The sequence below is a fragment of the Brachionichthys hirsutus genome, chromosome 19, assembly GCF_040956055.1.
Source record: "Brachionichthys hirsutus isolate HB-005 chromosome 19, CSIRO-AGI_Bhir_v1, whole genome shotgun sequence".
NCBI classification, from domain to species: Eukaryota; Metazoa; Chordata; class Actinopteri; order Lophiiformes; family Brachionichthyidae; genus Brachionichthys; species Brachionichthys hirsutus.
In genome coordinates, this window is record NC_090915.1 from 8,104,252 (window position 1) to 8,131,630 (window position 27,379).

The following is a 27,379-nucleotide window of genomic DNA, read 5'->3' on the forward strand; positions in this document are numbered from 1 at the left end:
GAAACCACGCATCTTTGAACTGGTCTCTCAAAGGCAACAGCAGAATCACACTGATTGGCCGGGATGTAATTCCTTGTGAGTTCATGCACTGTTGGTTTTGTTCTTTGAAGAAGGTGATGTTCATGCACGGTTCATTTTGTGCGCCATTAAAAAATCATATAACCTATGTGTCTTGAATTGAAACGAAACTGGTGGGGTTCGGTACCTCCAACAAGGTTAAGAACCACTGTATTAATGTGTTACTACTTCCTTTTGGCTTGTCCAATCAGAGGTCCCCACAGAAAATCAACCTTTGGTAGAAGGATCCCCTTTTTACACTTCTAATTTGAAAATCTAGTTCCCTGTACTTACTGGCTAAACCAACAAAAGGGGCATATGCGAACAGCAAACTCATCAAGTTTCCACCTACCTCATCGTTACAACAGCCTTTTTTCAGAGGTTGTTTCACAGCCACAAGATCTCCAGTGGCATTCCTTCGGCATTTCCTCATTACTCCAAAGGAGCCTTTTCCCAGAATCTCCAGCATCTCATAATTCAAGAAATGTATGTAGAACTTATCGATTCTAGATGTAGTTTTTAGGTACTCAATTAACCATGGGTAGGACCCACGCAGAATAAATGGATGACTGGCGACGTCACATGCCTTGATCCTTTTATCAGGATCAGTTTTCATCATAGCCATCTGAAGCTGATAGCATTCCTTCATGTCCCGATGATCACCTTTATTGATTTTGTTTGGACGCATCTAGTTCGGGAAGCAATGATCAGACACACCATCAGTCAGAAAAAGCATGGCAGGATACAACGTGCAGCAAGTCTTATAATAATTCACTAATAGTGTAGAAGAAGCACTAAATATATTATCTCCATCTCAATCAATAACAGCTGTTTAACCTGGATTTTCAGCGTTCTCAATTTCTCAACTGCCAAAATGAACATATTTTTCATGAGATTTCTACAGATAAAAGTTCAAATCATTGTCAGCCCTGAGAAACTCTTTCAGAAGTGACGTCAGTCACTGCTGCTTGTGTAAAGAGTTGCTTTGCATTACCTTACAGGCAAGTTGAAGCATAGAAGAGATTCACAGTTTCTTTTTGTACAAAACAAGGCGTAAAAACCACTTTTCATGCTGTAACATCCTGTTTATACTGTAGTACACCGTGAAAACAGTAACTGCTTTTTAACCTTACTTTGCTCTAAATGGTTAGAGAAAGGCCGTTTCTGTGGGGTTAAAGAGTAAGGTTGGTCCATCTCTTGGAGGAGGTGGAGAAGCAGCCTCAGCTTTGAGAGGTAAACTGATTACAATAGATGACTTACCTTCATATTAGCTTGTCTACAGTGAGCCAATAAGAAGCGTATGACGCAGCCTAAAGACCACATATCAGCGGCTTCAGATGAAGGTAGTTGTGGAGTTCTTTCTGGAGCCCTACATGTGGAAGAAAAACATTTTAAAGACTTGAAAAGCATTCAGGACACAGACCTCCGCCAAGCAGCTCATTCCCCTCATAATTAGATAATTGCAGAAGCGCGGGGGTTATGGGATCACTGTTTTCATCGATCTTACATGAATCCATGTTCTTCCATCTCTGGAGTGTTCTTTTTATCCATTCTCATCCGAGCCAAACTGAAATTGTGCAGCTTTACTTTGACACGACTCTTCCTTCGATCTTCCACCATGATATTTTTTGGTGATACGTTCCCATGGATCACCCCGATGGTGTGCAGGGCATACAATGCTTTGGCGATCTGAAAAAGACAGGCGTTAGTTATACTTTAAACAGTTTTCCATAGATTAGATGTGAGATATTGACTATCTTTGTGTTGACTTTGGTCATACCTGTTGGGTGATGTCTCTGATTTCATTCAGGCTAAAGTTCTGATTTATGGAGACATATTTTTCTAGGCTAACATCTAATGTCTCAAATGTCAGTCCTAAAGATTCACCAGGAAGGATGCCATGATAATTGACAACATGAAATTTTCCAAAGTTTAGATGCCTCAGCAGCTGCATGATGTTCGCCTGCAGGTCAATAGAAGGGAATTAATCACTTTTGAAACTTTTTATTGATTGTCTATAAATGACTAAGACTTTCAAAGGGCGGCGTGTCTCAGTTGGTTGGGCCCTGGGTTTGGAAGCGGAGCGTCCACCGGTTCACCGGTTCAAGACTGGGACTTGAGGTAGACTGTCCACCCCTAGGGCTCTGCCGAGGTGCCAACTGCCTTCAGCCAACTGCTCCAGGTGGGCCCATATTGCGGCACCTTCACCCTTTCTCCTCTCCATGCATTGTTAAAGAAGGGGCCCATAGTATGTGTGTGCGTGTGTGTGTGCAGTCATTGTATATACTGGTATATACTGTATACATGTAACAAGGCCATCGACGGGGGGACAACCGGATCCCGGGCCCCAGCAAGTCTGTTGACGGCCCTGAATGTGACTAAAAGTGTCTTTCTTAAATATTAAAGATGTCAGAATTAACAAGGCATACATACCTCCTTGTGATAACGGTCATGATGAGTCCGTTTTAAGACAGTTACAGTCTCCTTAGTGACATCATTCTGCAACAAATATGAATTTGCAGGCATCGCAATGTAACGATACGTTTCCATCTTTCCACTTCTGCCTCTGGACAACACAGATGAGTATCTGTGTTGACACATGCAATTTAAAGACTTGTCGATGCTCTGATTCCTTTAATCCTTTGATCTTGCCACTAGGATTGAAGATGTATTCATTAGACTTTCACTTTGATCTTGTTGTCACAAGATCAAAGTAAAAGCTTTTAGCGAGCATTGAGGTTGGCATTCATGCTAACATTCACACTGTACTGAAAACATAAACGCAATGGAGACTCCGATGAGAAACAAGTGTTTAGGCATGTGTAAGCAATCTAGAAAATAATATGGTGCTATGAAAAGACAAAATCCCCTTTTTCGAAAAGCAAAAAAAAAGAATATCACCACACACAGAAACCTGTCAAAGTCTGTGGCATTTAAAGCCTCACTGCTGGTTTGTTTTTATATTATGACACATAAAACATTTTGCGATGAGTAAAAGCTATTCGGAATAGGTTATAGAATTCACAGACACTGAGTGTCTCCTCCTTCGACTCTTTCTTACACACAGCATGCAGAAGCCATTACAGCCCGTTATATGTGATCTTGCCATTTCTAAAAGGAGAAAAGGCTATGCTTGTCTGAATTTTTCATTCCCCACCCTTCCTGCCTCTGGATAACAACTGATAAATAAGCAATGAATCCTGTGGACATAACGCAGAATGGATTTGTTTTTATGTCTTCCACACTCCATCACCAGCGCTACTGGATATACATTTTGGTATGCCATTCTTTTCTTTATTTTGTGCTTGACCACTGGAACCTTATGATGGTTAAGATGGTTAAGTGTGTGTGTGTGTGTGTGTGTGCTGTATTTTATCTCCAGCCAACAAGAGAGAGAGTGAGACAATATTTGAATGCTGTAAAAGGAGATGAGAGACACTTAGCTTGAAGTAAGGGCTTATGTAATTCATACTTTACTGTCATCTGGTGGTCTAATAGACACACTCCAATCCCATGAATATTTGTGCAGGCAACCCATTCCAACAGGAATAAAGTGAATGCTGTGAAGTCCTTTGCAGCACAACTAAATAGGCATTAAACAATTGTCATATTATTTAAAGTTGTGTCATCACAGTTTGACAGAACTCAGTGGGAATTTTGATGGATGAAGCATTTAAATTTAGTTTTAAATCTAAATAACACACATGTTGAAGACAGTTATGTACTGTATTATGTTGCAGAGACAATGAATAAGGTTAGCTTGTTAAATAACTATCTTGTAACACCACCTTGCATTTTAAATGTATGTCAGGAATCGGCTGCATAATGGACAACAACAAAAACGAAAACGACAAAAACACCAAGCACAAACACCAATGCTTTTTTTATTCATAATCTTTTGCAATATAACTTCATGTATTTTATGAATGCCTAATCTGAGTCTTCTTTCTTTATTGTGCGCCTTGTGCGGTCGTGTTACGTCTCTTTAAACCGAAGCCAGGTGAGCAGTGGATTTTTCTCATCTCACTCAGTTTACATTCAGGATCTCTGGATCTGCAAAATACCAACCATGCACCAAACACTTTTACATGTTCAGATTTGCTATGCTGATTACTGTTGCATGTACCCGAAGAAGTTTTTCCTTCTGTGTGAATGAACACCAGAGTCTAAATGTGCCACTGTTTGGCATTTCTGCCGTTATAGCTCCTTCATCAGCTCACCATCTTTCAGCACGCCGCAGTACTCCTCACACTCAGCCTTGCTGTAGAACTTGTTAGCGTTGTCTTGGCAAAAGTTCACTTTGTAGGCCACACACAGACCGGCAGAAGCATCAAAAGCCCAGACAGGCGGCTGGCCGGTGCAGATTTGGGGTACCATAGGCAGACGGCACGCAGCTGGTGGGACAGAACAAACAAAAGACTTCTGGATTTTACCGAAGCATCATAACAGGTAATTTGATTCTGTCCTACAGATACGAAGCTTAACGGGCAGGTAGGAGATGTTTAGCTTCAGGACTATTTACCAGGAAGCCAAACATTAATCCTCTTCCATATATCTTTGGCATGGAGCCACGTTACTCACAACAGTGTCTGTGTGAGTGGGAAGCTGGTGAAGGGTAATATCTCGGCCATTTCGCCGGGTCGTTCAAAGCAGTCATCTGCACACACACACACACACACAGACATCATCTATCTATATTTCACTCCTCACCTTCGGTGCGGCATCTCTGCAGACATTCTTTCTCATGCAAAAAATTGTTCTGGTTGCCCAAACAGCCTCCAAAGTTGAAGATTTCACAGCCCATCGACGTGGAGTTGTAAAAGTATCGTTGGTGGGTCCCAAAACACGGTCCTGTGTCTGGTGCTGCTTTACAGGCCTCTGCATGGCAAACACAAGAAACATCCGTTAGCTGCAGCGTCAGAGCCTGGATCTCCAAACACAGGTTCATTGATGATGATGAATATATTTATTAGGTAGAATGTTAGAGTACAAGTACAGTCACACAGTAGCATGTATTACAGTACAAATAAAGTCATTTCAAAAAAGCCCTTGCGGTCTTGATTCCGTTGAAAGTCCTTCGTACATAAATCATCCACAATCAACAATACAAATTTAACAATACAAATAAATATAAAACCAATATTCAATAACTCAAATGATGCAACGTAACATTAGAAAAACAAAAATAAAATGATTTTACATTTTGCAAACTAACGATTAATCTAAAATAAATTACACCACTGATGCAAAATGACAATGAATGACAATAAATTACATAAATTACAATAAATTACTAAGGCAATTAATACGTGCAACGTAGGTGGACAAAAAAGGGGGCGGGGGGGGTTTGATCCGGAGAGAGTCGTGATGACTATCTCCGTTTCTGTCCCCCTAAAAGGTGTATTTTTAGGGCCGTTTTGAAGGGGGCCAAAGAGGTGCATGTTTTGAGGGCAGGAGTCAAACCGTTCCACCCTTGGGTGGCCGTATTGTAAAAATATGATTTACCCATGTTAGTCCTATAGGAGGGGGCAATCAGGTTGTTGTTTGAGCTCCCTCTAGTGTTGTGGCTGTGGGTGTCACTAAATCTGTGGAGGTGTTCCATCAGGTATGCAGGGATTGAGGGGACTGAGGGCAGAGCTGCATTGACTATTTTAAATGCCAATCCCATTTTGAGCTGTTTAACCCTGTCTTCTACCCTGAGCCATTTTAGGCTAGCAAAATGTCCAGGAAGAAGGTGGGTCATGGGCCCCAGATTGAGGAGTAGCCGAATCAGTTTGTTTTGGGAGGTTTGGAGCCTGGTTTTCAGGGACATTTTGATGTTTGAATACCAGGAGGTGCTAGCATAGTCAAAGAGGGGCTGAACGAGGGCTGCAGCAAGCGTCCGGAGAGCACTTTTGTTGACAATAGCAGACATTAAAGATCTTTTCATCACTTACCAGTTGCATTGAATAAAGTCGAGTCATCACCAGAACCCTCCAGATCTTCAACAGGTCCAGAGGCCTCCACGTCTCTCCTCATCCGCTGTAACACAACGAGACTCCAGTTCAAGAGTTCTTCCTCCACATTTAATTTGTTCTTCTTTTCGACTGCAAGCACATTCAGTAGAAGTTCCAAGTATCCCTTTTAATTACAGCCAAGCCTAGTCGACATTCCAGTTATTAGCAAGTGTGACGAAAATCCATCAAGTAGCTTGGGAGGGAGGAAGCCATTGAATTCTGGAGTGCATCTGTAATTTCTTTTTTTGTAGTATTGCAAGACACTTAAATTAATACCACCCCGAGGCCAGCGATTTTGATGCTGGCAGAGCCTTATTGGAATTTAAATGATGGTTTGATTTATGTGAAAGCGACTATTGGACCTGGCAGAGATTGGAGCTCCACTGAGTGCCCTTTTCATAGTAAATGTTACAGCCATCCCTCAATAAGAAATACTGCCTGTGGCGATAATAACAACTGCTGAAAATGATTCATGAGCAATTTCTTGGAAATAAAGCAGAGGTGATTTAAATCGCCTCAGGAGAACAGGAATAGAACAAATAAGTAGCCCACAGTTTACTGAATTTTGGTTCTATTAATTCCATGGATTATTAGGACCGGAGGCTTCAGCAGAACTACTGGGTCTTCCACCTGCTCTCCAGGAACACATTCACAACACAACCAATCCTAACAAGCGTCGTCTTATAGCTGAGTCCACATTGGAGAATGTCAATGGATTTGTTCTACCTTTAATACCTGAGGAGACAGATCCAGTTGAGGTTCTGTTTTTATGCCTTTACCAAGACACTGTGGAATTAGTAGTGGACAAACGGATTTGTTGTATCTTCAAAAGTTATGGATCTCGATCCAGAAGAAACCGCCATTACTGAAAGTGTGCTTTTAGTGAATAACTTCTAAACTAATAATGATATCAATGTTAATCAATTTGCTAAAGGTTTGATTTCATGGTTAAGGAATCTAAAGATTTAGATAAAATAAAGGTAGGACAATACTATTTGGTGTAAATCACAATTAATGATTGGAAAAGAGATGGCAGGAAGTGTCAAGCTGCTTTTTTCTCCTTTGCTTTATACCTTTTCATACCGAATGCGCAACATATTTTTTACACTGAAATAGCATGCAAAACTGTAAAACTTAGTCACTCACTGCTGTAAAATCAAAGCCATGCTTTGTGAGAGATTGAAGTTCTGGGAATGCAGGGAGCCCCTGGATCGTCCAAGTCCATCCCAGGACCAGCAGGGATAAGAGAATCACTGTCTTCTGCATCCTGTTAGCCTGCCTCTTAACTTGTCCCTGAAATGTGCGACACTGAATTCCAGGTACGGACCTTTATCAACCCTTTAAAGGGGGACAGGACATCGACCTGCGTTGTGTGTACACTGTTTATGTACTAACTCCCACAGCTAAGCAAAAAGCAAACATGTAAGAGAGCAAAGTTCTGCTTCCCTGATTCTCACTTTGTGCTCTGATTTGTCTGGAAACAGATGTTTAAACATTGGACTTAAGTTCTGACAAGATCAGTAAATCAATACACATCATGAGCTGACAGTCTAATGAGTAACAACTTCATGTTTCACCCTCCTCTGTCTGAGTATAATATTGCATGCATGTGCAGGTTGTTTTATTTGGAACTCTGGACATCATAAGAAACGAGTCAAAAATAATGACCTTTTTTTTTTCTTACACATCATCTGTTCATTCTACATTAAATGGATCCAAAGCAGATTAATCATTTAAATAGCATTGACAATATATATTTGGGTAGCGCTGTTGCCTCACAGCAAGAAGGTCACAGGTTCAAATCCAACTTGGGACCTTGCTGTGAGGAGTTTGCATGTTCTTCTCTGTGTGGGTTCTCCAGTTTCCTCCCAACACTAAAAACATTACATCTGTACAAATTTTCTGTGTAGGTGTGTGTGTGTGTGTGAATGATTGTCTCTCTTTGTGTGGCCCTGCGATGAACTGGCGGCTTGTCCAGGGTGTACTCCAGCCTCTCGCCCGTAGACTGCTGGGATAGGCTCCAGTAGATCCTGCAACGCGGATTTCAGATAAAGCGGTTAAGAAAATGAAGTTTATAAAATGCCACTGATTTGATGTTTCTCTCCCTTCATCTCTTGCCACATTTGTAACAATTCTTATTGATTAATATTTATAAAACAAAATATGGAAGCATGAAATACCCTTCGGTTCTGCAGTGAAGTGGGTTAGTTTTAAAGTCAAAAAAATAAAATTTACCAGTGTATTTAGTGTGGCCTTGACATGATGGGTTGTACTAACCTGATTAAATAGTACCAGTGTCCTCCTCTGGTGTGGATATCACAGGGGGCATGGCTAGATTCTTAAGGACAGAGAAGCAAGTTTTTTTGGATTGCAATTGTAATATTGAATTTTAATAATCGTTAAAATGTATTACTTGTCATTTCAGAAGGTACTGGTGTGAATCACTGACCTGAGACTTTACCACTTGCTTGCCCGTAAAACATCCACCTGGTATGAGAGTGAGACTGAGGGTGGGGCACCAACGATTGACAGCATTCATCCAAATGTCAAACCTGTGCATGTATGTGCGTCGGTACCTTTAATCTTATTGATGATGATGGCGCTGTCGCTCGTTCCATGTTGCCGGACGAGTGTTTTGAAGTCATCCAGGACAGCAGCTGTCACATTCAGAGTTCGACCTGAGGAAGACACAGTTACACTGCAGCTGTGGTTTGAGTCCAGTCCCAGTGTAATTAAAAAAAATAAACCTTTAATAAAGAATGACAAATGAAATACTGATTCCGAATTGTTAAATTTAATTTTAAAAAAATGTCACTCACTGTAAAGCTTGAATGTGGTGGTTTTAATTCCCAGGGGTCTTTCTGTGCCAATCAGAACCATCATCGCATACTCATCATAGTTGCTATGAACCACAAAGGAATCAACATCTGCTCCAAACCCTGCGAAAAGATTTTCACAACACGTTGCTTTACAGATTTGCCAATACACATTATTGTTCTCGTTCTTTAATTTAACATCACAAAAAACTTGTCACCCGAGACATCAGGACGGAACTGGATTCAAAAGGATGTAGGGAGGGGAGGAAGCTGTCGAAACATACGTGCAACGTGGTGGAAGAATCGCCCTGGGGTGTCAGTCAAATCATGTTTGGTAGACGTCTGCTTACATGTGCCGTTCCTGCATGCACAAACACTGCACATGTTACATGGAGCACTTTAATTCATGTATGTAGAATGAACGAATGAATGTAATTCTGACCAAAAAGTGGAAGATGTCAGTGTGAAGTTTCCCTCAGAGGCAACATGCTGCAGATCCAGTTCCAGGATGACGGGGTCGCGTCTCTTGCGCTGCATGTAATACGGACAGGTCGAAACCACCATTGCCTCGTACCACTTTCCCATGAACTGCAAAGGAAACAGAAATATTTGTACCGAGGCGAACACAGGAATATCACACAGAGTTAACACACAGCAGCTTACAAATTAATGTTACAGTAATAGACTTACCGGTATATAAATATTAATATCTATGGCAATACAATGCATTTATTTTAATATAAATAACTGGACCCACTCACCCTGCTAAGATCAAAGTTCTCCTGTGGGAGGAGAAGAGGTGCCGGTTCCACAGTGACCGTTTGGAGAATGCAGGCCAACCCCACAACGAGTGTGGACACCATACCTGCTGACTGCATCCCGTCAGTCTCCCAGAGTTAAACTGGAGATTCGATTTTCTTCCAGCAACACCACAAAATCTGATGGTGGCAAAGTTCTGACCATTTCTGTGTGTGTCTGTCTGTCCTCGCTTGTGTCAGTGGACCATAGATCGTGTTTGCTGAGCCGTACAATGTTCGTCGGTCAGCACTGGACTTCAGAATTTGAAGCTTAAACAAACAATCAGGTGAGTTGCAAGGAAGATATGGGGTTCAGTCAAACTTTATATAAAAGGTGCAGAATTTAAAGTTGCATAATTTTACACCTGGTGCGTTTAAGATAATTTCTCAGAGTGATCTATCGTTCGGTTGTGCATTGCAGGTCATTTGATATTAGTTTTCATTGTTAGCTTTAGAAGTCAGCACTTCAGTAGGAGCCACAAAACTTTTGCACACCTCTGTTGGCGGTGTGGGGAGCGTCGTCCCCTGGTGGTCGTGTGTGGAATTGCACTTGGGGAGTGAAACATAACACATTCATTTGAGGGAGTCTGGAGGTAAACATTGATTTTATTCAAGAGGCTCAGGGGACTATTTAAAGCTCATATATCATCCAATGATTTGATATACTGGAATACAGTTTTACGAAGAACAGAAAACCAACAACCACAATATAAGAAACACTTTAAAATCACTGATTGTTGAGCCGGGGGGGGGGGGGGGGGGGGGGGAGAGATTGTACACTTAAAAAACCCATGATGAGTATATCTTATCAGCTACTTGTTATTTTTTAATCTTGAATCTAAAATGCTGATTCCTATAAAGAGAGAAAACAGTTCTGCAGTTGGAATCTCATTGGAATATGCTGCCACCCTCATCTAGGAAACATCAGGAAACCTACAGGGAGTCACAAAATGTTTAAACCAAAATCGTGTAGTACAGAAGTCACTCACACACACAAATGTACACATTAAAGGCAAATAAAATACTCACTAACGTCCAGATGCTGATGGTGGACAGTTTTCTATTGGACAGAAAACAGGAAAATTATGAAACTTTGGTCATTCGCTTCAGAGTGTGTGTGTGTGTGTGTGAGAGTGTGTGTGTGAGTGTTTTCCATATTTTACCTGCAGGCGGTGGCGTTAGAATAGAATCTCTTGAGAAACCCTTCGACAAGGCGAAGGATCGAAACCTCTGAATTATATTATTCCTGACGCTGTGAGAGCGACCTGAAACCAATAGACGTACACTGACTCACAAGGGGGAACATGTTTAGATCTAAATGTATATATATATATATATACATTCAAATATATATGAATGTGTTTGTGTCTCACCGTAAAGTGCCACTTGCGTGTACTCCCTGTTAAAAACCTTATGCTTTAGGACCAAAGCATAGTCAGTGTAATTTGTGCTCACCACCGTGATGTCCTTCACCATGTTGTGGCCTGATGGAAAACAAAAGTGATGTTCAGTCTCAAATATTAACTAATGGTTTAGACATTAATGTCAATAATGTATAATATTTAATTTTAAGTTTATCAGAGACATTTAAAAACCTGTGGTTATTGTGTGCATCATGAATTTTTAACACAATGTTGTTTATGGTTATGTCCAAATACAGACTGTGCACAGACTTGTCCTATTGTCTCATTTTTCCACTGCATCACATGAAACCAATCTGCCAAACTCAAATTAATATTACAGCGAAGAACGGTAGAAATCTTGATACGAGTATCTCAAATCAAATATTATTCATACAGGCTGCCTGGACTTGTTCTTTTGCAGAGGCAGAATTTACACTAATTCTATGTCTGCTGTGAATTCTAATTAAATATTTGCATTGTACAATAAATGAAAAAAAGCGACAACTCTAATTAGAAAACATGCAAAACAAAATCCAGAACATTCCTCAACAAGGGTGTCAGAAAATTACAAATCTTTCCCTGTTAATTGCAATTCTTGATATAAATATCTAGAAAAAGTTTCAGATTTGAATTAATGAGTCAATAAAGTGCAAAGAAATGATGTTGGATATCTAAAGACACTTCTCTGGCACATGGTAGATGTGTACATCAGGTTTTGAGGGAAAATTCAACAACATGCACCGGAATCTCTTATCAGAGATACATCCCACCGCAGAATGAGGACAAATTCAGCATGTAGCCATGGAAACAAAAAGAAAACATTTACTTAAGTTCCTAAATAGGCACAACATCAGTACAAGTCCGCTGAATATGGAGACCACAGACTCACGTGTGCTGTAGTAGGTGAACTGCCCGGCCACGTTGGTCTTCTCATACTGGTACACCTTAATCTGACAGCCCAACGGTCTGAAGCACACGGAGGAAGCACATTTGATCCTTTCTAAACTTTACTTCTTACAACTTGCAATTAATCGTACTCACGTGGCGTCCCACATGGTGAGGTTAACGTTGCCGCCCGGTAATATGGTGACGAATCCCATGGAGGCCTTCACTTTGTCTCTGAAGGGGACAAACTTTGGAGAATCATAGGCCAGACCCACTCTGTACCATTTCCCTGCAAACTAAACACACACACACGGAATTAAGTTGTCATATTAATGAGTTTTGTGGCTATATATATATAAATAAATCTATAACTATATAAATCACAAAGCACATACGACAGAAAAGCAAACGTATTATTTCTTAATAAACCATACCATGTTGTGGTGCTGGTTTTGGGTGCAAATGTTTAAAAGTCAACATTTCTACCCTACAGGGCCCCAGCAGGGAACCAACTGAGCTTTATTTGTACGATGGTGCAAATTCTGCCAACCACAGCATTTCTTCATATCCGTACCGAGATTCTTCTGACACTGACCGGATGAAGGGAATGTAAATATTGAATCCTGGTGGAACACCCACAAACAACATCCGCCTCCACACTGCTCAATGTACACAATGACTCATTTTACCCGCTGCGACATGTTCTTAGCATTGCTTCATGTCTTACTCGTACAAAATAGACAGACGAGGAAGTCACGATCGTTTCAGGTTTGACTGTCTTATCCAAAAAAACACACACACACACACACACACTCACACAAAACAGGCTACATCTTGATTGACAAGAAACAAGAGGAAAACGACAAAATAAATGATAGAAAACTAAAGGTGATTCCATCTTACCCTCTGCAGGTCGAAATCTCTCTGTGGCTTCACGTCTGCATGCACCACCATCGCACACATTACCATGACAACGGCGACGACAGTGATCCCCATGGCTGTGGGGAGAAAGCGGGGCAGCCGGGTGGATAGAGGAGCTGGAAGGACGAGAAAGGGTATCTGACCCGAGCCTAAAGCGAGGCGTAGGCAGTCGGCAGATGCAGATAGAGAGTGGCGAAGCCTGGGGCAATGTTTGCTTTTCTCTTATCCACCCACCCAGTTGTCAGCCAATCATCTCCGGGGATCAGGGAACACTGAGCAAGTGTTGAAGATGTGTGCTTCCAAAACAGGTTCATTTCAAGTAGACGCAGGAATGTGCCGTGCTGGTGGTCTCTCATCAGCTGAGGGTCTTTGTGACGTACCGAAGAAGAAGAAGCTTATACCAAATAAGGAGGTGAGTAAGTTCAGCTCGAAACTTAATGTTACAAATACAGAGTATCAAGTAAAAGTTGCGTATTCTGAACTTACAAGTATTACAAATAAATGTATGTTAAATAGGCAGATAGAAAGTCCATTATTGAACCAGAATCAATGGGCTAATGCATAATTGGTGCTTTAGTATCCCACGCAGTCAAGGTGGGAATGATTTATAGAGCCGGGACTATTATAAATAGCGCCGGGGGGAATAAAATAGTTGTTTACGAATAGTTTGAATTTGTACCTACATATATTTTTCACCACAGCTAGTAAAGGTACAGCCCAGTCGTGAAAAACATGTTGATACTGCACACTTCAAACCACAGATATTCACATGTGATGCTTTGTGAACACACACATTGAGATTACACGTTTACAACCTTGAGACTAAACCAAACAATTTATTTACATTATTCAGGCGGTGGATATTTTGAACGAGATGTTATCCGGTCATGTTGTAAAGACACACAGGTCGGCCTCTCTTTAGCTCTTTAGCGTCTCTTGTTAACCCGAACCAACTCATTTTTGTTCCTAAACCTAACCAGACCTCAAGCGGAGTCTTGTCTCAACATAAAATTAAGCATTCAGTGCCAATGTTCATTCTAGAATTATGGGAAATCTTCTTCATTTTTCGTTATATTATTTAAAGCAAAATAAATAAACATTAGTCTTAGGTCAAAGTTATTTCAAGTAAAGCCGAGCATGAACACAATGTCCTAAAACACCATAAGCAGCTACCGAATCTCATCCAACTAGAAAAAACTACATTTATTTAACCCAGAATGAAACAAAACACAACAATAATAGCACATTTGAACAATTTAAATATGTTTTTTTATTAAAGATGTTCCATTTGTAGTAGTTTTTATTTTATGCACAATGCATACAGCTAGCTGTAAGTGGACAAGAAGACATCAGTGTGTGTGTGTGTGTGTGTGTGTGTGCGCGTGTTTCACACACACTGCACACCTCACAGACCTCCTCTACACACTCCGCACAAGCCGAGACCGCTTGAGCAATGAGGAATAAAATAACTTAAAAAGTCTTTCATTCACACACACACACACACAGATGAGAATGAAATTCTTTCCTTTTGTGGCACCGCTCGATGTTCCTGAGGACCACAACGGTGCAACAACAACAACAACACAATAAGTGCAAGAAATGAGGCGCGTTGATCGGAGGCACGAGGGACAGGAAGACCAGAGACGCAGATCTGAGCTGATGCCTCGGGGTTTTCCTCCCGCTTGACTTTTCAACTTATTTTAGAATAATTTATCATGACCTGGCTGCATTTTCAGTTTAAGTGATGTTGTTTTTAAAAGCTTTCATCGGTCAGCAGGGCAACTTAAAGATTTAACTTAAATGTTGGCTCAGAAATGGAGCACAATATTCTTTATCTTTCGTATAGATAGATTCTGCAGATCATGTTAGATCAGTCGTCATCCAAATACTGTAGGTAAAAATGATGGTCAAACAGCGCCCTCCAGTGGACAGGAGTTCTACAGACATAACTCCCTGCAGGTCTTCAGCTGTTTTAAAGCTGCTTTGCCTTCTAATTAATATTTATTAGCTGCTAAATGGTAAACTGGCTCCGGGTTGACGCAGATTACTCTTAGTGCCCTTTCAAATTGATTGTCCAAAACTTGAGCATTAATCCCATTGTTTTTATATAAAGAAAATAACAAAGCTGTGATTTCACACAAAGAAAAAAAAACAACACATTTACCCGCAATCAAAGCATAATTAACAGTTCCTTTAAGAACAACAAAAAAAAAAAATTGGAAAAAGTGAAAATAGAAAACTTTGGACAACAAGCCCAAAACCTCAGTCACAAGCATCATGACAGCCAAACTGTTCCCTTAGAAACAAATCAGACAACAAATCAACATCATTGGTCGCTCATTGGCTCTTCCAGACATTTGTGAGATTTCACACACATCATTAAAGAATAAATACAAGAGACAAATTCTATGAACTAAGAGGAAGCAGGAAGGAAGCCTCAGTTTGTTGGTCTTCCTCAACTACTGGAAATAACTTTATCGATCACCGTCAGCTGGCTGGAACTGTCAAAGTCAACTTTTTACGTCAGTCAGTGCAAAGTATTAACTAAGAAAAGCCATTTAAACAAAATAAGAAGCAGTTCAGACAAACGAAAGCAGCCGAAAAGCAATAGTCTTCACAGGACTCGTTGCAGAACCACCGTTGGTGCCGGACAGCTGGATGTACTGGAGGTTTGAAAAGCACACATCAGCAGAAGATCAATGAAGGAGGTTTGGTTAGCATCACCAGAGCTGCTGCTGCACTGAACTGGAGTAAAGCTCTCTCCGTGAAATGCTGTTCACGCCACAGGCCGAATCATCCCAAGAGCAGAGCAAGAGAATTCAAAGGTGGCAAAGGAAAAAAGCTCCGTCCCTGACAGCGTTGGTGAGAACCGAATGGAGGAGCACGCTCAAAGGGATGGACGGACATACGGACAGACAGACAGGAGATAGCGTGATGGAATGGGGAGCTTGGCAGAAAGATAACGGCTCGGTGTGGTGAAAACAAGTCCTCAGATTTGGTGCTTCCCTCTTCAGTCAGTGCCTTTTCATGTGTTTTATAATATACAAACAGACAACGTCGAACGTTTGAGAACAAAACCTGCATGATATAGTTACACAAAACGCACAAGTCCTGTGCGTGGGATTAGACCCATTATCCATCAGGCCAGGGTTGAAGCGGTCCAATCACTTAACTTTGTGTTCCAGCAGCGGACTTAAAACGCACTCGCCATTTCTGAGGACTCCAAGATTTCATGAATAAGCAGACGCTTTGTTTCGTATCAGCGTGGCATGGCCGATTACTGCACTGCAAGCGCTGGAGCCCTATTGCACTTCAGCTTCAACCACTGGTCTAATGTTAACATCTGTAACCACGGGTTACGAGTCAAAGGCTTTCCAGGATCTTTTACATTCTTACGTTGTTCCCTTTGATGGGGGGGGGGGAAGAAAGAGAAATCTAGCATCTTTCCTCGTTTTCATCGCCAACTCTGTCGCGTGAGAAACGAGGGCAAGAACCCACCTGTAAGTTGCCACAGATAATTGTGCGGGTGAAATCGATTGTAGGAAGGCCAGTCGTTCACAAAAAAACATCTGGATGAACCAATAGACAGTTCAGGGCCTCGGGGGGGAGGGGGTCCCCTTGTTCCTCCACGCACTGAATCCATGCTCCTCCTTTTTGCCTTCCGGAAACGAAGCCAGGAAGCCTTTAGGTTCTCTCTCTCTCTCTCTCTCTCTCTCTGTTTTTAAACTGCATCCCTTCAAGTTGGAACCCCCAATAAGCCATCTGGATCGATGGACCAGGATGGATGAAGGAAGCGAGAGGAGTTTGAAGGAGGGAAGGACGAGTAGTGCTGTGTCCGTCTGTGTGTGTGTGTGTGTGTGTGTGTGCCTATATTGGGGGATTTCAAAAGATCAAGCTGGTTTCGGGTAATACAGTGCGCGTTTGGGTGAATGCATGAATCTGTTTGGGCGCATGGAGTGTGTATGGCTATTACTTTACATTTCTGAACACGAGGACGTGTCCTGCATTTAGCGCTCTCGGTCCCGCGCGTGTCAGCGTGTGCATCAAGCTGCATGCCTATTGCTCAGATTGGTCATCACAATTTGACTTTCCCCAACAGAATGGCGCGGTAAAGCTCCTGGTCCAGCCGCGTGTAGCAGCCTCTTCTGGAATCCAGGAAGTACAGTCTGTCCGACACCGCGCTGGGGTCAAAGCTGTCCCGGCGCAGTTCCGTCTTCTGAAACTTAAACGTTCCTGACGAAGAGTCAGAGACATTATGTTAGCTTTCTGTTTTAGCGTTCGAAAATTCAGTTCTGATTGCTCATTTTACACATTTTACCCGTCTTGTTGACCTCTGGGAGGAAGCGAAGGAACACGGGCCTGGCGTACGGAGGGAGCACCTTCTCCAAGTCCTTCACAAACTTCTCCAGGTCAGTGGAGTGAGCCGGATCAGCAATGGCTGCCATTCCAGCCTTGCCTTCTGCTCCTGTGCACAGAGGAAAGTGCGCGTTAGAGGGAATCCTGGAATTCAAACTTTATGTCACAGCAAGTCTAAAACGAGCTGCGCCTATAGTCTACTGGCCTTTTAATCAGAAGCAGAAAGACGCGTCTTACCTGGCACTTCCACTCCATAGACAACGACATCTTTCATGTCCAGCAGTCTGCTGAGGGTTCCCTCCAACTCAGTCGTAGACACGTTCTCTCCTTTCCAGCGGAACGTGTCCCCGGTGCGATCTTTGAAGTACATGTGTCCGCACTCGTCCATGATCAACACGTCACCTGGTGAGAGAGGGGGGGGGGCGTAATCCTTCAGTCCGTCAGTATGGAATAAATAGTGCACAAGTCAAGATGTGTGCGAGTCGAACCAGAGAGATAGGCACTGTCCCCCTTCTTGAAGACACTGTGAGAAATCTTCTTGTTGTTTGCCGATTCGTTGACATATCCGTCGAACCGCCGAAGTGGGTCGTTCTGCGTGATCCGGCCGACGAGCTGGCCGGGCTCGCCTAAAGAGAGACGAATTGGTGAGGATGAAACCCTCATTTGTGTGAAGTCAGAGGAATACGTCGATGTCATTATGAGTTTAGAAGTCATTCACAAAAAACACACTTTCAGTCATGTCGGTTTCTTCTGGATCTGGATCCAGAGCTTTTGAAGATACAACAAATCCGTTTGTCCTCTACTAATTCCACAGCGTCTCGGTAAAGGAGAGCAGAAGCTGAACCTCCTTTGTGGAGGTGATCAGAGAGATATTATTGAAAGGGTCCAAAAACAAAATCGTTTTGATCCGGTTTCAACTGGATCCGTTTCCTCAGGTATTAGAGATACTGTACGAAATGGAACAAGCGAGTCGGGGTGTAATGCTGCAGAGGTGCGATCTGCAGGCCAGCTTACCAGCCGGGTAGAAGTACTAGTTTAATACACGTTTACAGTAAACCTACCAGGTTTGCAGGGAATACAGAGGCCGTCAGGTCCCCTGATGAGCTCCATGGTCTCTTCGTCGACCCTCACCAGTCTGATGGGGTAGATGAAAGGCAGAATCTGACTGTTGAAGCCGCACGCTCCAACCTGAAGCATTGATATGACATAAAACATAAAAAAAGAGTCAGCAAGCACAAAGCTTTCAATGCGGTAAAATAAAAGCACAGCAGCCGCACTTTCACACCTTGTTGTCAAAGTTTCCCAGGCTACAGTTACACTCTGTGGCTCCATAGAACTCTGCAATCTGCGGGATATTGAAGCGGTTCATGAACTCCTCCCATATGGACTGGCGCAGGCCGTTCCCCAGCGCCATGCGCACCCGATGTTTCCTCTCCATGTCCCTGACTGGCTGGTTGAGCAGGTATCTGCAGATCTCACCGATGTACTGCACAATCTAGACAAGAAAGGAGCAGAACAGCGAGGACTTATTCAGAGTTTACAATTAGGAATATGGGATTTGAAATAGATTAAATGGGTAATATTACTAAATCGTTTAATAGTTTTTACAAGAGGTTGTAGAGCTGATTTATAATCCACATTATTCTTACAGTGCAGTTGTATTTAGCACAGTCGTCCCAGAAACGAGAGGCGGAAAACTTCCTTTTGATGACAACAGTCATTCCGTGTAATAAACACTGGCCGATCCCCACAATGTTACCTGGAGACACAAAAAAAAAAAGAAAAAGAGAAGCGGGGGCTATCAGCACAGAATCTTATCTCCAGCATAACAACACACCAAGACATCATCTGAAGCAACAGCCTCTTCGTCCTTCATAATGCCAAATAATACAGGAAGTATGTGGAATAATATACCTGCCTCCTCATTTACCTGGATTTTCCATTTTGGATCATTTAGAAAATAAAACAGATTAACAATTGCACCATTGTTCTGACTAGATTAGTCAGCAGTTAGTTCTGAGACTTGCATGGTCAGACCCAGACTTCCTGACAAGAGAGAACAGTGAATTCAGATAGTTATAACAGTCAGAATTTTACCTGCAGAGTGGTAGAGAGGAAGGCAATCATACATCACGTCATCTGCTGTCATTCTGAAGCCATAAAACACCAAGGCTGACATGCGGTAGTACCTGGAAACCAGAAAGCAACCATTTGTTCCCACTATTCCAGCAAACCTCTGCCTCCGTCCATTTGCTGTGCAGCTCCTCCCTACCTGCTGTGCACCACAATAGCAGCTTTGGGCATCCCAGTGGTTCCTGATGTGTAGATGTAGAACAGACGATCTGAAACGGAGCAGGAGAAAGAACATACACTTCATAAACTGAACGGGTTTTATTACTGCAGCCAGTCTGGCTGATTACATCCAGCCAGTAACAGAAGCAGAAGTAGACACTGTGGAATCAGTAGTGGACAAACTGGATTTGTTGTATCTTCAAAAGCTCTGGATCTAGATCCAGAAGAACCCACCATCACTGAAAGTGTGCTTTTAGTGAATAACGTCTTAACTAATAATGATATTAATGTCGATCCAACTGTTAAAGGTTTGTTTTCATGGTTAAGGAATCTAAAAATGGAGATAAAATAAATGTAGGACCATTATTTTCGGTGTAAATCACAATACAGGGAGACTGAGGTGCTTGGCGGAGGTCTGTGCTCTCCGAATATGCTAGTTTATGCATTTCTCATCTTAAAAATCTTTTTAAAAACACAGATTCAGTGAAAGTAAAAATGTCCCAGTTTTCCAACAGCGCTTGAATTCAACCTGCATTTCTTGACTGATGTTTGATCTGCAGGCGGAAAACTGACAGGAAGAGGAGGAAGACCAGTGAAGAGGTTCGTAGGTGCAGCGAGGTGAACGTGTGAGGAAGGAGGATACTGGAGACGGGGATTTGGAAGAGGATCTGCTATGGCAACCCGTAATCGGAAAATGCCACAAGGGGTGTGTGTCCAAATTGATTAAATTTGTGTATGAATTAGAACATTCTGCATATTTTTGTGGACAACGTATCATTGAAAATATTTACAAATCTCATTTCTCATTTGCAGTGCACGAAACACTCATTTTTGACCGGCCGCTAGGTAAACAGACGAATGCAATCCAGGTGTCAGAAATCAGCGCTTCGGCGGTTCTCACCGGTGAAGGAGCGCTGCGGTTGCCTCGGCAGGTGGGAGGGGGTCGCGTCCAGAAGGGGCTCCAGGTGCTCGGTTCCTGACGGGACTCTTTTGGGGTCCCAGTCTCCACAGCACAACATCTGCACCGCCTTCCCCATTGAACTGTGGACCTCACCCACCGCTACGACAGCAACACAAACACATCAGAGTCAACCTAACTTACAAGAAGACTTTATTTGGTAAGAATTTGAGCACCAATATAAAAAAGGTGAATATTTTGCATTATTACAGACAAAGATGAGAAGAGAAATAATAAAGGGAAACATTTTTACCCTGCAGAAACTACAGTGTATCTTTGTGACATCACAGCTGAAGTTTTACCTCGTATCTATTTCTATTATCACGCCTGCTGAATCTCTTATCGGTCGATTCTCTTATCATCAGCCCTTGAACTCTCTAGATCGATCACGAAGGCCTTTCCCCATCTCCCATCCTTTCACCTCTCCTCTCCTCTCCTCTCCTCTCCTCTCCTCTCCTCTCCTCTCCGTCCGTCTGCCATTTTAAAGCTCCATTGAGTGATCTCGAAGAGACACCTCCTCGAGACCCATCTAACTTTTATGGCCTCTGTTGCTTTCTGCTCACACCACACAGGAAGCAGAGCAAAGCCCGACAGCACGAGTCAATGCAGCAGAGACAAGCCACCGACGTCTGACCACAACCCGACTATGCCACCGGTAAACAATCCAGATGCCCGTCTTCCTGTCCTCACCGTCGGTCAGCTCGGAACCAAACACCACGGCTTTGGCATTGGAGATGGCGACACAGTGGACCAAAGCCTCCAGTCTCAAGTTGAAGTTGATCAGAGCAGCCTCCACTCCGATCTTTGCCATCCCGAGCCAGAGGCCCACGTACTCGGACCTGTTCTCCATGAAAAGTGCGACCACATCGCCATCCTGAAGGAGAGCAACAAGCAGAAAGGAGGCTCGTCAGTGCGATTGATGCTCGACAGGCTATTTTTATTAAAAGGAAAGGTATGGAGGATTTAGCGGCATCCAGCAGGAGAATACACCTCGACACCCCTTCCCTTATTAATGAAAAATGCTGAAAATGCCTCCTGGTAGGTGAAAACACGGCAATCCAAAAGGCCCTTTTTAGCGCCAGTGCTTGATTTGTCCTCTCTGGGCTACTGTATAAACATTGGGGACACAGAAATACATAGTAGCAGAGGACTTGGGTGCCTCTTTGGATGTCAAAGGTTAATTTTAAGGTCATGAAACACATTTATTTTTAGTTACAGGTGATTATTCACTCCTGAAACTTCTCTACCAATAGATCCTCCTTTCCTTTTGCATGTGAAGTTATAAAATCCTCCACCAGGACAGAAATATAGCAGTACAACATGCAATAAAATAGCATTCAGGCTCGCTCTGTCACCGATTATCTATGCTAAACGGAATACGTTTTGCACCGACCCTGAAGCCCCTCTCCAGCAGCAGGTTGGCCACTCTATTGGAGTACTCGTCCAGCTGTCGGAAGGTCCACCTCTCCCCAGTCCCCTCGAATATCAGCGCCGTTTTGTCCCCAAAGCGGCGCACCGTTTCGGCAAAGATCTTGGGAATAGTGTTCTTCTCCTTGAGGTGGCGTCTGGCGTTCATCCTCACCTTCAATACCACACCTGCACCGCTGCACAAACCAGAATGTCATTACAAGTTCAAATTACATGCACGTGCACCAAAAACCTTGGCAGTAGCAGTAATATGGACGATGCATTATTTATCTAAAGTATGAAAATCCATTAGTAAGGTCATTGAAAACTGAAACTGCATTTGCCAACTGAGGTCATGTAGTACCAACGCTGTCCGAAATGTAACTGCAGTCGACGTGAAACATTTCAGCAGAGATGGCCAGGAGGGACGAAGTCTTCCTAAATGGAAGGATCTCGAACGATGACTTCCATTCATGGTAAAAAGACACACAGATAACCACGGTTTATCTAGTACTGTACAATCGGATTAGATTAGATTAAACACAGAGCTTTTTTTCAGAACCAGAAATGTTAAAAGCAGAGCCGTATAGAATGTACATGCAGGTCAGCGATGAGTTCTGGCAATGAATACACTAAAAGGTTATACAAGAGCATACATTGTGCAGGTGAGTGTCTGTGCAAAGCCGTAACTGCCGTTACTGATTACTAAAGTGTAATAAAAATATATCAAGCCACGGCAGTCCATTGGTTAATCATGCACCAATAGATTTTATGACATCTTAGGGGATTCATTCCATTTTGTTCCACACAATCTTAATTTATTGTTGCGGTTTTGTTTGCTTTATCAGCTCCACTGAGGAGCTGAGGAGACAGCGCTAACCACTATAATAAATATATATAACATATAATAAACTTTAAATGATGACACTCTAGGACTTTAGCTCCTGACCTGTTCATTCATATCTCTGAGTGGAGTTTCGTACAGGCAACAAACTGTCCTGCATCGATGAAGAAAAAGCGATCTGCCAAACACAAAGTAAACGACCGAATGACACACTCCTGCATTTGCAGAAGCCGCAGCGTGTAGAGGTTGCTTTCCTCCACAAGGGCAACACGCTATGGAGCACAATGCCGCCTTCATACAATGCATTACGCAATAGCGATTCACAAGACGCCGCGGAAGCGCTAACCTCCCAATGACAGGTACGGAGGAACCAGAACCAGACGGTGCAACATTCCAACACTGTTTGCTTTAGTTTAGCCGTTGTTCTGATCGTAGTGGGCCGCCTGCTGCGACCTGCGTACGCCATTAAGAATGGCAGGAACTGCAAGAGGGCTGAACCAAGCAGGGCTGTGCAAAATCTCAGTTAATTGCCCTTTCACCCATCCACACGATAAAGAGTGGCGTTACCCAGAAATCTCATTCTGGAGCCTGTTTTTTTAAAACGTTTGCATTTTCAGTGCATTTATGCCTAAAATGCAATAAAAAGGTTTTTGGTGGGGCAAAACTATAGGACAGTCCTGTTTAATTACAAAGAAGCATTCTTCATTACTTTGGCTGAAGATTTCTTAAAAAGCCAGCCTTCCAGAATTTCCTTTTCCACTAGTGGGGGGGGGGCGGGAATTTGAGGAAAATACCATGGAAAGCCCCCATATGCAAATATCGACTCGTGGTAGAGCAGTTAAAATACTTGGATATCCCCATTCCATCTATTGTCTTTGGCCTGAAACGTCTCAACCTGCCATGTCTGTCCTGAACGTTCAACACAGACACGACGTGAATCTGCAGCCTGCGGTCAGTTCTTCAAACATTAATTTACAATTCTGCAGAGCTAAAAACACGAGAACGCCTAACTCACACATCGCGGAAGGCAAATGCTCAGTAAAATAAACATACGCTTGCATTGAACTTCATGACGTCATCCTGAGCCGAGTCTCTGTTAATAACTAATAGTGTGTTTCTGAGCCAGTCATTGTTCTCGTGCACAGCATTCAGTTTAGAGGAGACAAACGATTCCGATTTACAATCCTGCAAGACCGACATTAACGTCTTTATCAATGGCCTCCATTCCGATCTCTCAGCTCGACTAATTCCACGTGAACTTTGTATTATTTATGGGTGTATTTCTGCTGATTAAACCATCTTCAAGAACTTTGATTTTTGAGACACCTGGATAGTAAAACACGTTATTCTCTGTTTGGATGTGCATCCAGCGCAGTGGATCTGAAGGGGGGGGGGGACAACGACTTTTAGCTCCTTTCTCGGCCATATCGACTTAACACTGCAGGAACAACCCTTCTGTGGATCCAACCCGAATGTTCACCTGTGCAAATTAAACCTCGACGTCAACACTCGAGCGTCGTTCGTTTCCCCTCAAACCCATCTGGAGCGCTTGCGGAGACGACAGAGACTGATGAGAATCGGCGAATGGAAAAGCATTTTGTTTAAAGACCCTTATAGGAAGCATTTCTTGAGCACGCACACACACTCACACACACACACACACACACACACACAGACACACACACACACACACCACTTACTGTAAGTCTCTTCTGGCTGTTTTGGCAACGATCTGCAGGAACCTCCATCCTCCACTTCCCAGGTAGAAGATGAGGATGGCCGGGAGAACTTGGAGCCAAGGCAAGCCCGCCAGGAGCCTCAGAAGGAACAGGAGGGCCGTGCAGCAGGCGAGACGCAGCATCCTGGAAGAACGCACGCGTTCAGATCCATACAGGTACCAGCGGCCATTGATAACCGATCATGAAACGGTGCGTTAACGTTTGTGCCCAGCGAGGAGAATTAAGCTACAACAGTTTTCCATGAGTTGCAATTTGCCGGGTGTTTTCAAGAAGAATTAAAACACAGGAACTGCTTCAAAACAAAGCTCTTTTTTATTTATTCACACCGTCACATTTAAACTACCAGAAACATTTAAATAAAGCGAGGCTGAGAAAAGAACTCCTCACTTTGTGATCAATGATAAAAGGTGATTAATGATAAAAGGTGCAGGAGACGCATGGATAGATATAAAATGAAGAGGTGGATAAATGTTTGGTTGTTTTTTCCACCTTAAGTGAACACAGCAGAGAGGATGATGATGATGATGATGATGAATATATTTATTAGTTTTGATCGACCTTAGATTAGACTCGAATCGAACCAGGTGACTTCCGTTTGTTCCACTTGAATGGAGCTCGACCGGAACCTGAACCGACACCGGTAACGACATTCTTACCGTCTCATCGCTACGACGCTGCAACCCGGAAATCCAAAATGTGCCGCGCGTCATGTTGCGGTCGTGGACGTGGAAACGACAGCGGGCCAGCCCACGCCCCGCTAACCTGCCATGTGCGCTCCCATTCAGGGCCTTCGGCGTGCGTGCGTGCGTGTGCGTGCGTGTGCGTGCGTGTGCCGGATTTACTGGACTAACCTGACGTCGCTTTTGTCGGGAACAGGCGCGTCAGGGAATCGCGCTGCGCAACGAGGCGCACGGACACGGACACGAGCGGCGATGCTGCGTCCATATTAGCTCCAGATATTACGCCTTAATAATAAAGAGATGGGGCGTCGCCATTAAAAGGCTGACAGAGGACGATCCGGAGCCGGTGCCGGTTCCTGCGTCTCCGACCAGACACAACCGGGCTCGTGCGTGGAGCTGCGGGGGCGCACGCACGCACGGCTGTAGGCCGTGTTAATTATTTTAGTTTTCAGCTGGCCTACCTCGCACCTTGTTGATGTTGGAAGCCCCCACCGTGCGCGATTCCACCTTGATCGGCTTATCGGTTAGCGCGGTCCGCTCCTCGCAGCCGCTCGGCCCGTCTTGACAGAGGTTCGGGGGGAAACGCGCGGACGCGCACGCACGCACCGGGTTACCCTCCCGGTAATAGCTGCTCTCCTCCGGGCGTCAGATCCGCTTGCACTTTGACCCCGTGATCATAACCCTTCCGTCGCCGCGGTCACCGATCGATACATTCTCCGGTTGACCGCAGAAGACGAGCTCGCTGGGCATGACCTTTGAAACGTTCGTGCCTGGCTCCGCCCACCGCCGTGGATGTCCGCTGATGGACGGGTGAATGAGCCAATCGGTGCGTTTTGTTTTCAACATCTCATCCGGGTAGGGGCGGGGCTTCGGTCGGGAGGAAATGCGGTGCGGCCGTGAATGCGGTGCGGCCCCCACCCTGCGGTGAAGAACCGCCTCTGAAGGGTCCGCCTCACCGCGACCGGTCATTCAGCCCCCCCCCCGACGATGATTCTGATCAATAGCAAAATCGAATAGATTGATCGTAAAAACCATACCTTTGATGATCCAGAAGAGATCCTGGATTCTGAAGTAATAATGACATTAATGTGAATAAAGTTGCCAAAAGGTTTGTTTTCATGGTTAAGGAACCTAAAAATAGAGATAAAATAAATAAGACCATTATTATTAGTGTAAATCACAAATATTGGGGGGGGGGCTGAGGTGCTTGGTGGAGGTCTGCACTCTTCTAGTAGTGAAATTTTAAAACAATAATTTTAGTTGTCAAGTCGCAAAACAAATTTCATCATCAGGGAAGATTAGAACGAACCGCTGCCCGTTGGTGAAATGACCAAGCAGGTATTTAAATACAGCTCCAGCGTACTTTATTTTTATTTTCACTCCTGGTACAGTATAAGATATACTGACCCCAGCCTGAGACTGTAAATGAATGATACAAGTCAAGATAAGGAAATAGAACGAGCTTTGACCTGCACCTGAAGTAAAACTTCAGGTGCAGGTCGGCTCAGCTCGGCTCAGCTCGGCTCAGCTCGGCTCAGCTCGGCTCAGATAAGAACACGCCCGGCCCGTAACGCCACCATTCTGTGTCCTTTGTTGGGTAAACGGAATAAGTTATGCAAGCAGAGAGCACTGGGGGGGGGGGGGGGGGGTTCTAAGTAAAACTGAAATGGAAATTACCAAATTACCAAATACCCTTTCTTGCCAAGACTTTTTAAAAGTGGTACGAGATGGCCCGACCTGACCGACTTTCTGTTCCTCGCTAAGATTGCGACATTTTTTTGCGTCAATGTGTCATTGTCACAAAATGAACATTTTATAGGAAGTATTTATTTGTTCCCATTATGGAATCAGAGGCAACACTACAAATAGGAACAAACTTACGAAGCGTGTAATATTCAGTGTATTTTATACGAGACAGCGTTCCCGTAGATCAGAGAGTACGACCGTCACCGTGGAAACGTAACAGAATTTATGACTGCACAATCGATGTAGGCGATAACGCGGCTAATGTACGTACACATTATAACTGTTTTCCATTTGAGTAGATGGAATAACATCATTCTCATTTAATCCAGATCATACCCACCAATCAAATCTCACAATGAAAATGGGAAGAAAACATCCGTTTGAAAGAGCAGCGCCTCCAGTTACAAGCTGAGATCAAATGTATCTTCCTGTGACAAAGTAAATCAGGCTCAACCCCCCCCCCCCCCCCCCCCCCCCCCTCT

General features: G+C 43.5%; 3 protein-coding genes across 3 annotated transcripts; all 3 read right to left on the reverse strand.

The window, feature by feature from the left end:
• Positions 1 to 3,941: 3,941 nt before the first annotated feature.
• On the reverse strand, positions 3,942 to 9,747 carry ambp (alpha-1-microglobulin/bikunin precursor). Its single transcript, XM_068752590.1, has 10 exons — positions 9,631 to 9,747; positions 9,312 to 9,457; positions 9,154 to 9,230; positions 8,873 to 8,992; positions 8,630 to 8,731; positions 6,651 to 6,706; positions 5,994 to 6,078; positions 4,768 to 4,935; positions 4,278 to 4,451; positions 3,942 to 4,110 (listed from the first exon to the last, which is right to left on the reverse strand). Exons 1-10 carry the CDS (start codon positions 9,745 to 9,747, stop codon positions 4,085 to 4,087), a joined length of 1,071 nt encoding a protein of 356 aa, XP_068608691.1. The 3' UTR covers positions 3,942 to 4,084.
• Positions 9,748 to 10,265: 518 nt separating this feature from the next.
• Positions 10,266 to 13,017, reverse strand: ptgdsa (prostaglandin D2 synthase a). The gene is made up of 7 exons (XM_068753093.1): positions 12,858 to 13,017; positions 12,111 to 12,250; positions 11,959 to 12,035; positions 11,040 to 11,150; positions 10,830 to 10,931; positions 10,696 to 10,726; positions 10,266 to 10,599 (listed from the first exon to the last, which is right to left on the reverse strand). Coding segments are annotated over exons 1-7 (555 nt in total). The 5' UTR covers positions 12,951 to 13,017; the 3' UTR covers positions 10,266 to 10,598.
• A 3,933-nt stretch (positions 13,018 to 16,950) lies between these two features.
• slc27a4 (solute carrier family 27 member 4) lies at positions 16,951 to 24,593 on the reverse strand. The gene is made up of 13 exons (XM_068752589.1): positions 24,433 to 24,593; positions 21,875 to 22,085; positions 21,172 to 21,355; positions 20,425 to 20,583; positions 19,504 to 19,573; positions 19,329 to 19,420; positions 18,881 to 18,990; positions 18,517 to 18,726; positions 18,293 to 18,419; positions 17,720 to 17,857; positions 17,469 to 17,633; positions 17,194 to 17,340; positions 16,951 to 17,108 (listed from the first exon to the last, which is right to left on the reverse strand). The coding sequence occupies exons 1-13, from the start codon at positions 24,591 to 24,593 to the stop codon at positions 16,951 to 16,953; spliced, it is 1,932 nt and encodes a 643-aa protein (XP_068608690.1).
• Positions 24,594 to 27,379: the final 2,786 nt, after the last annotated feature.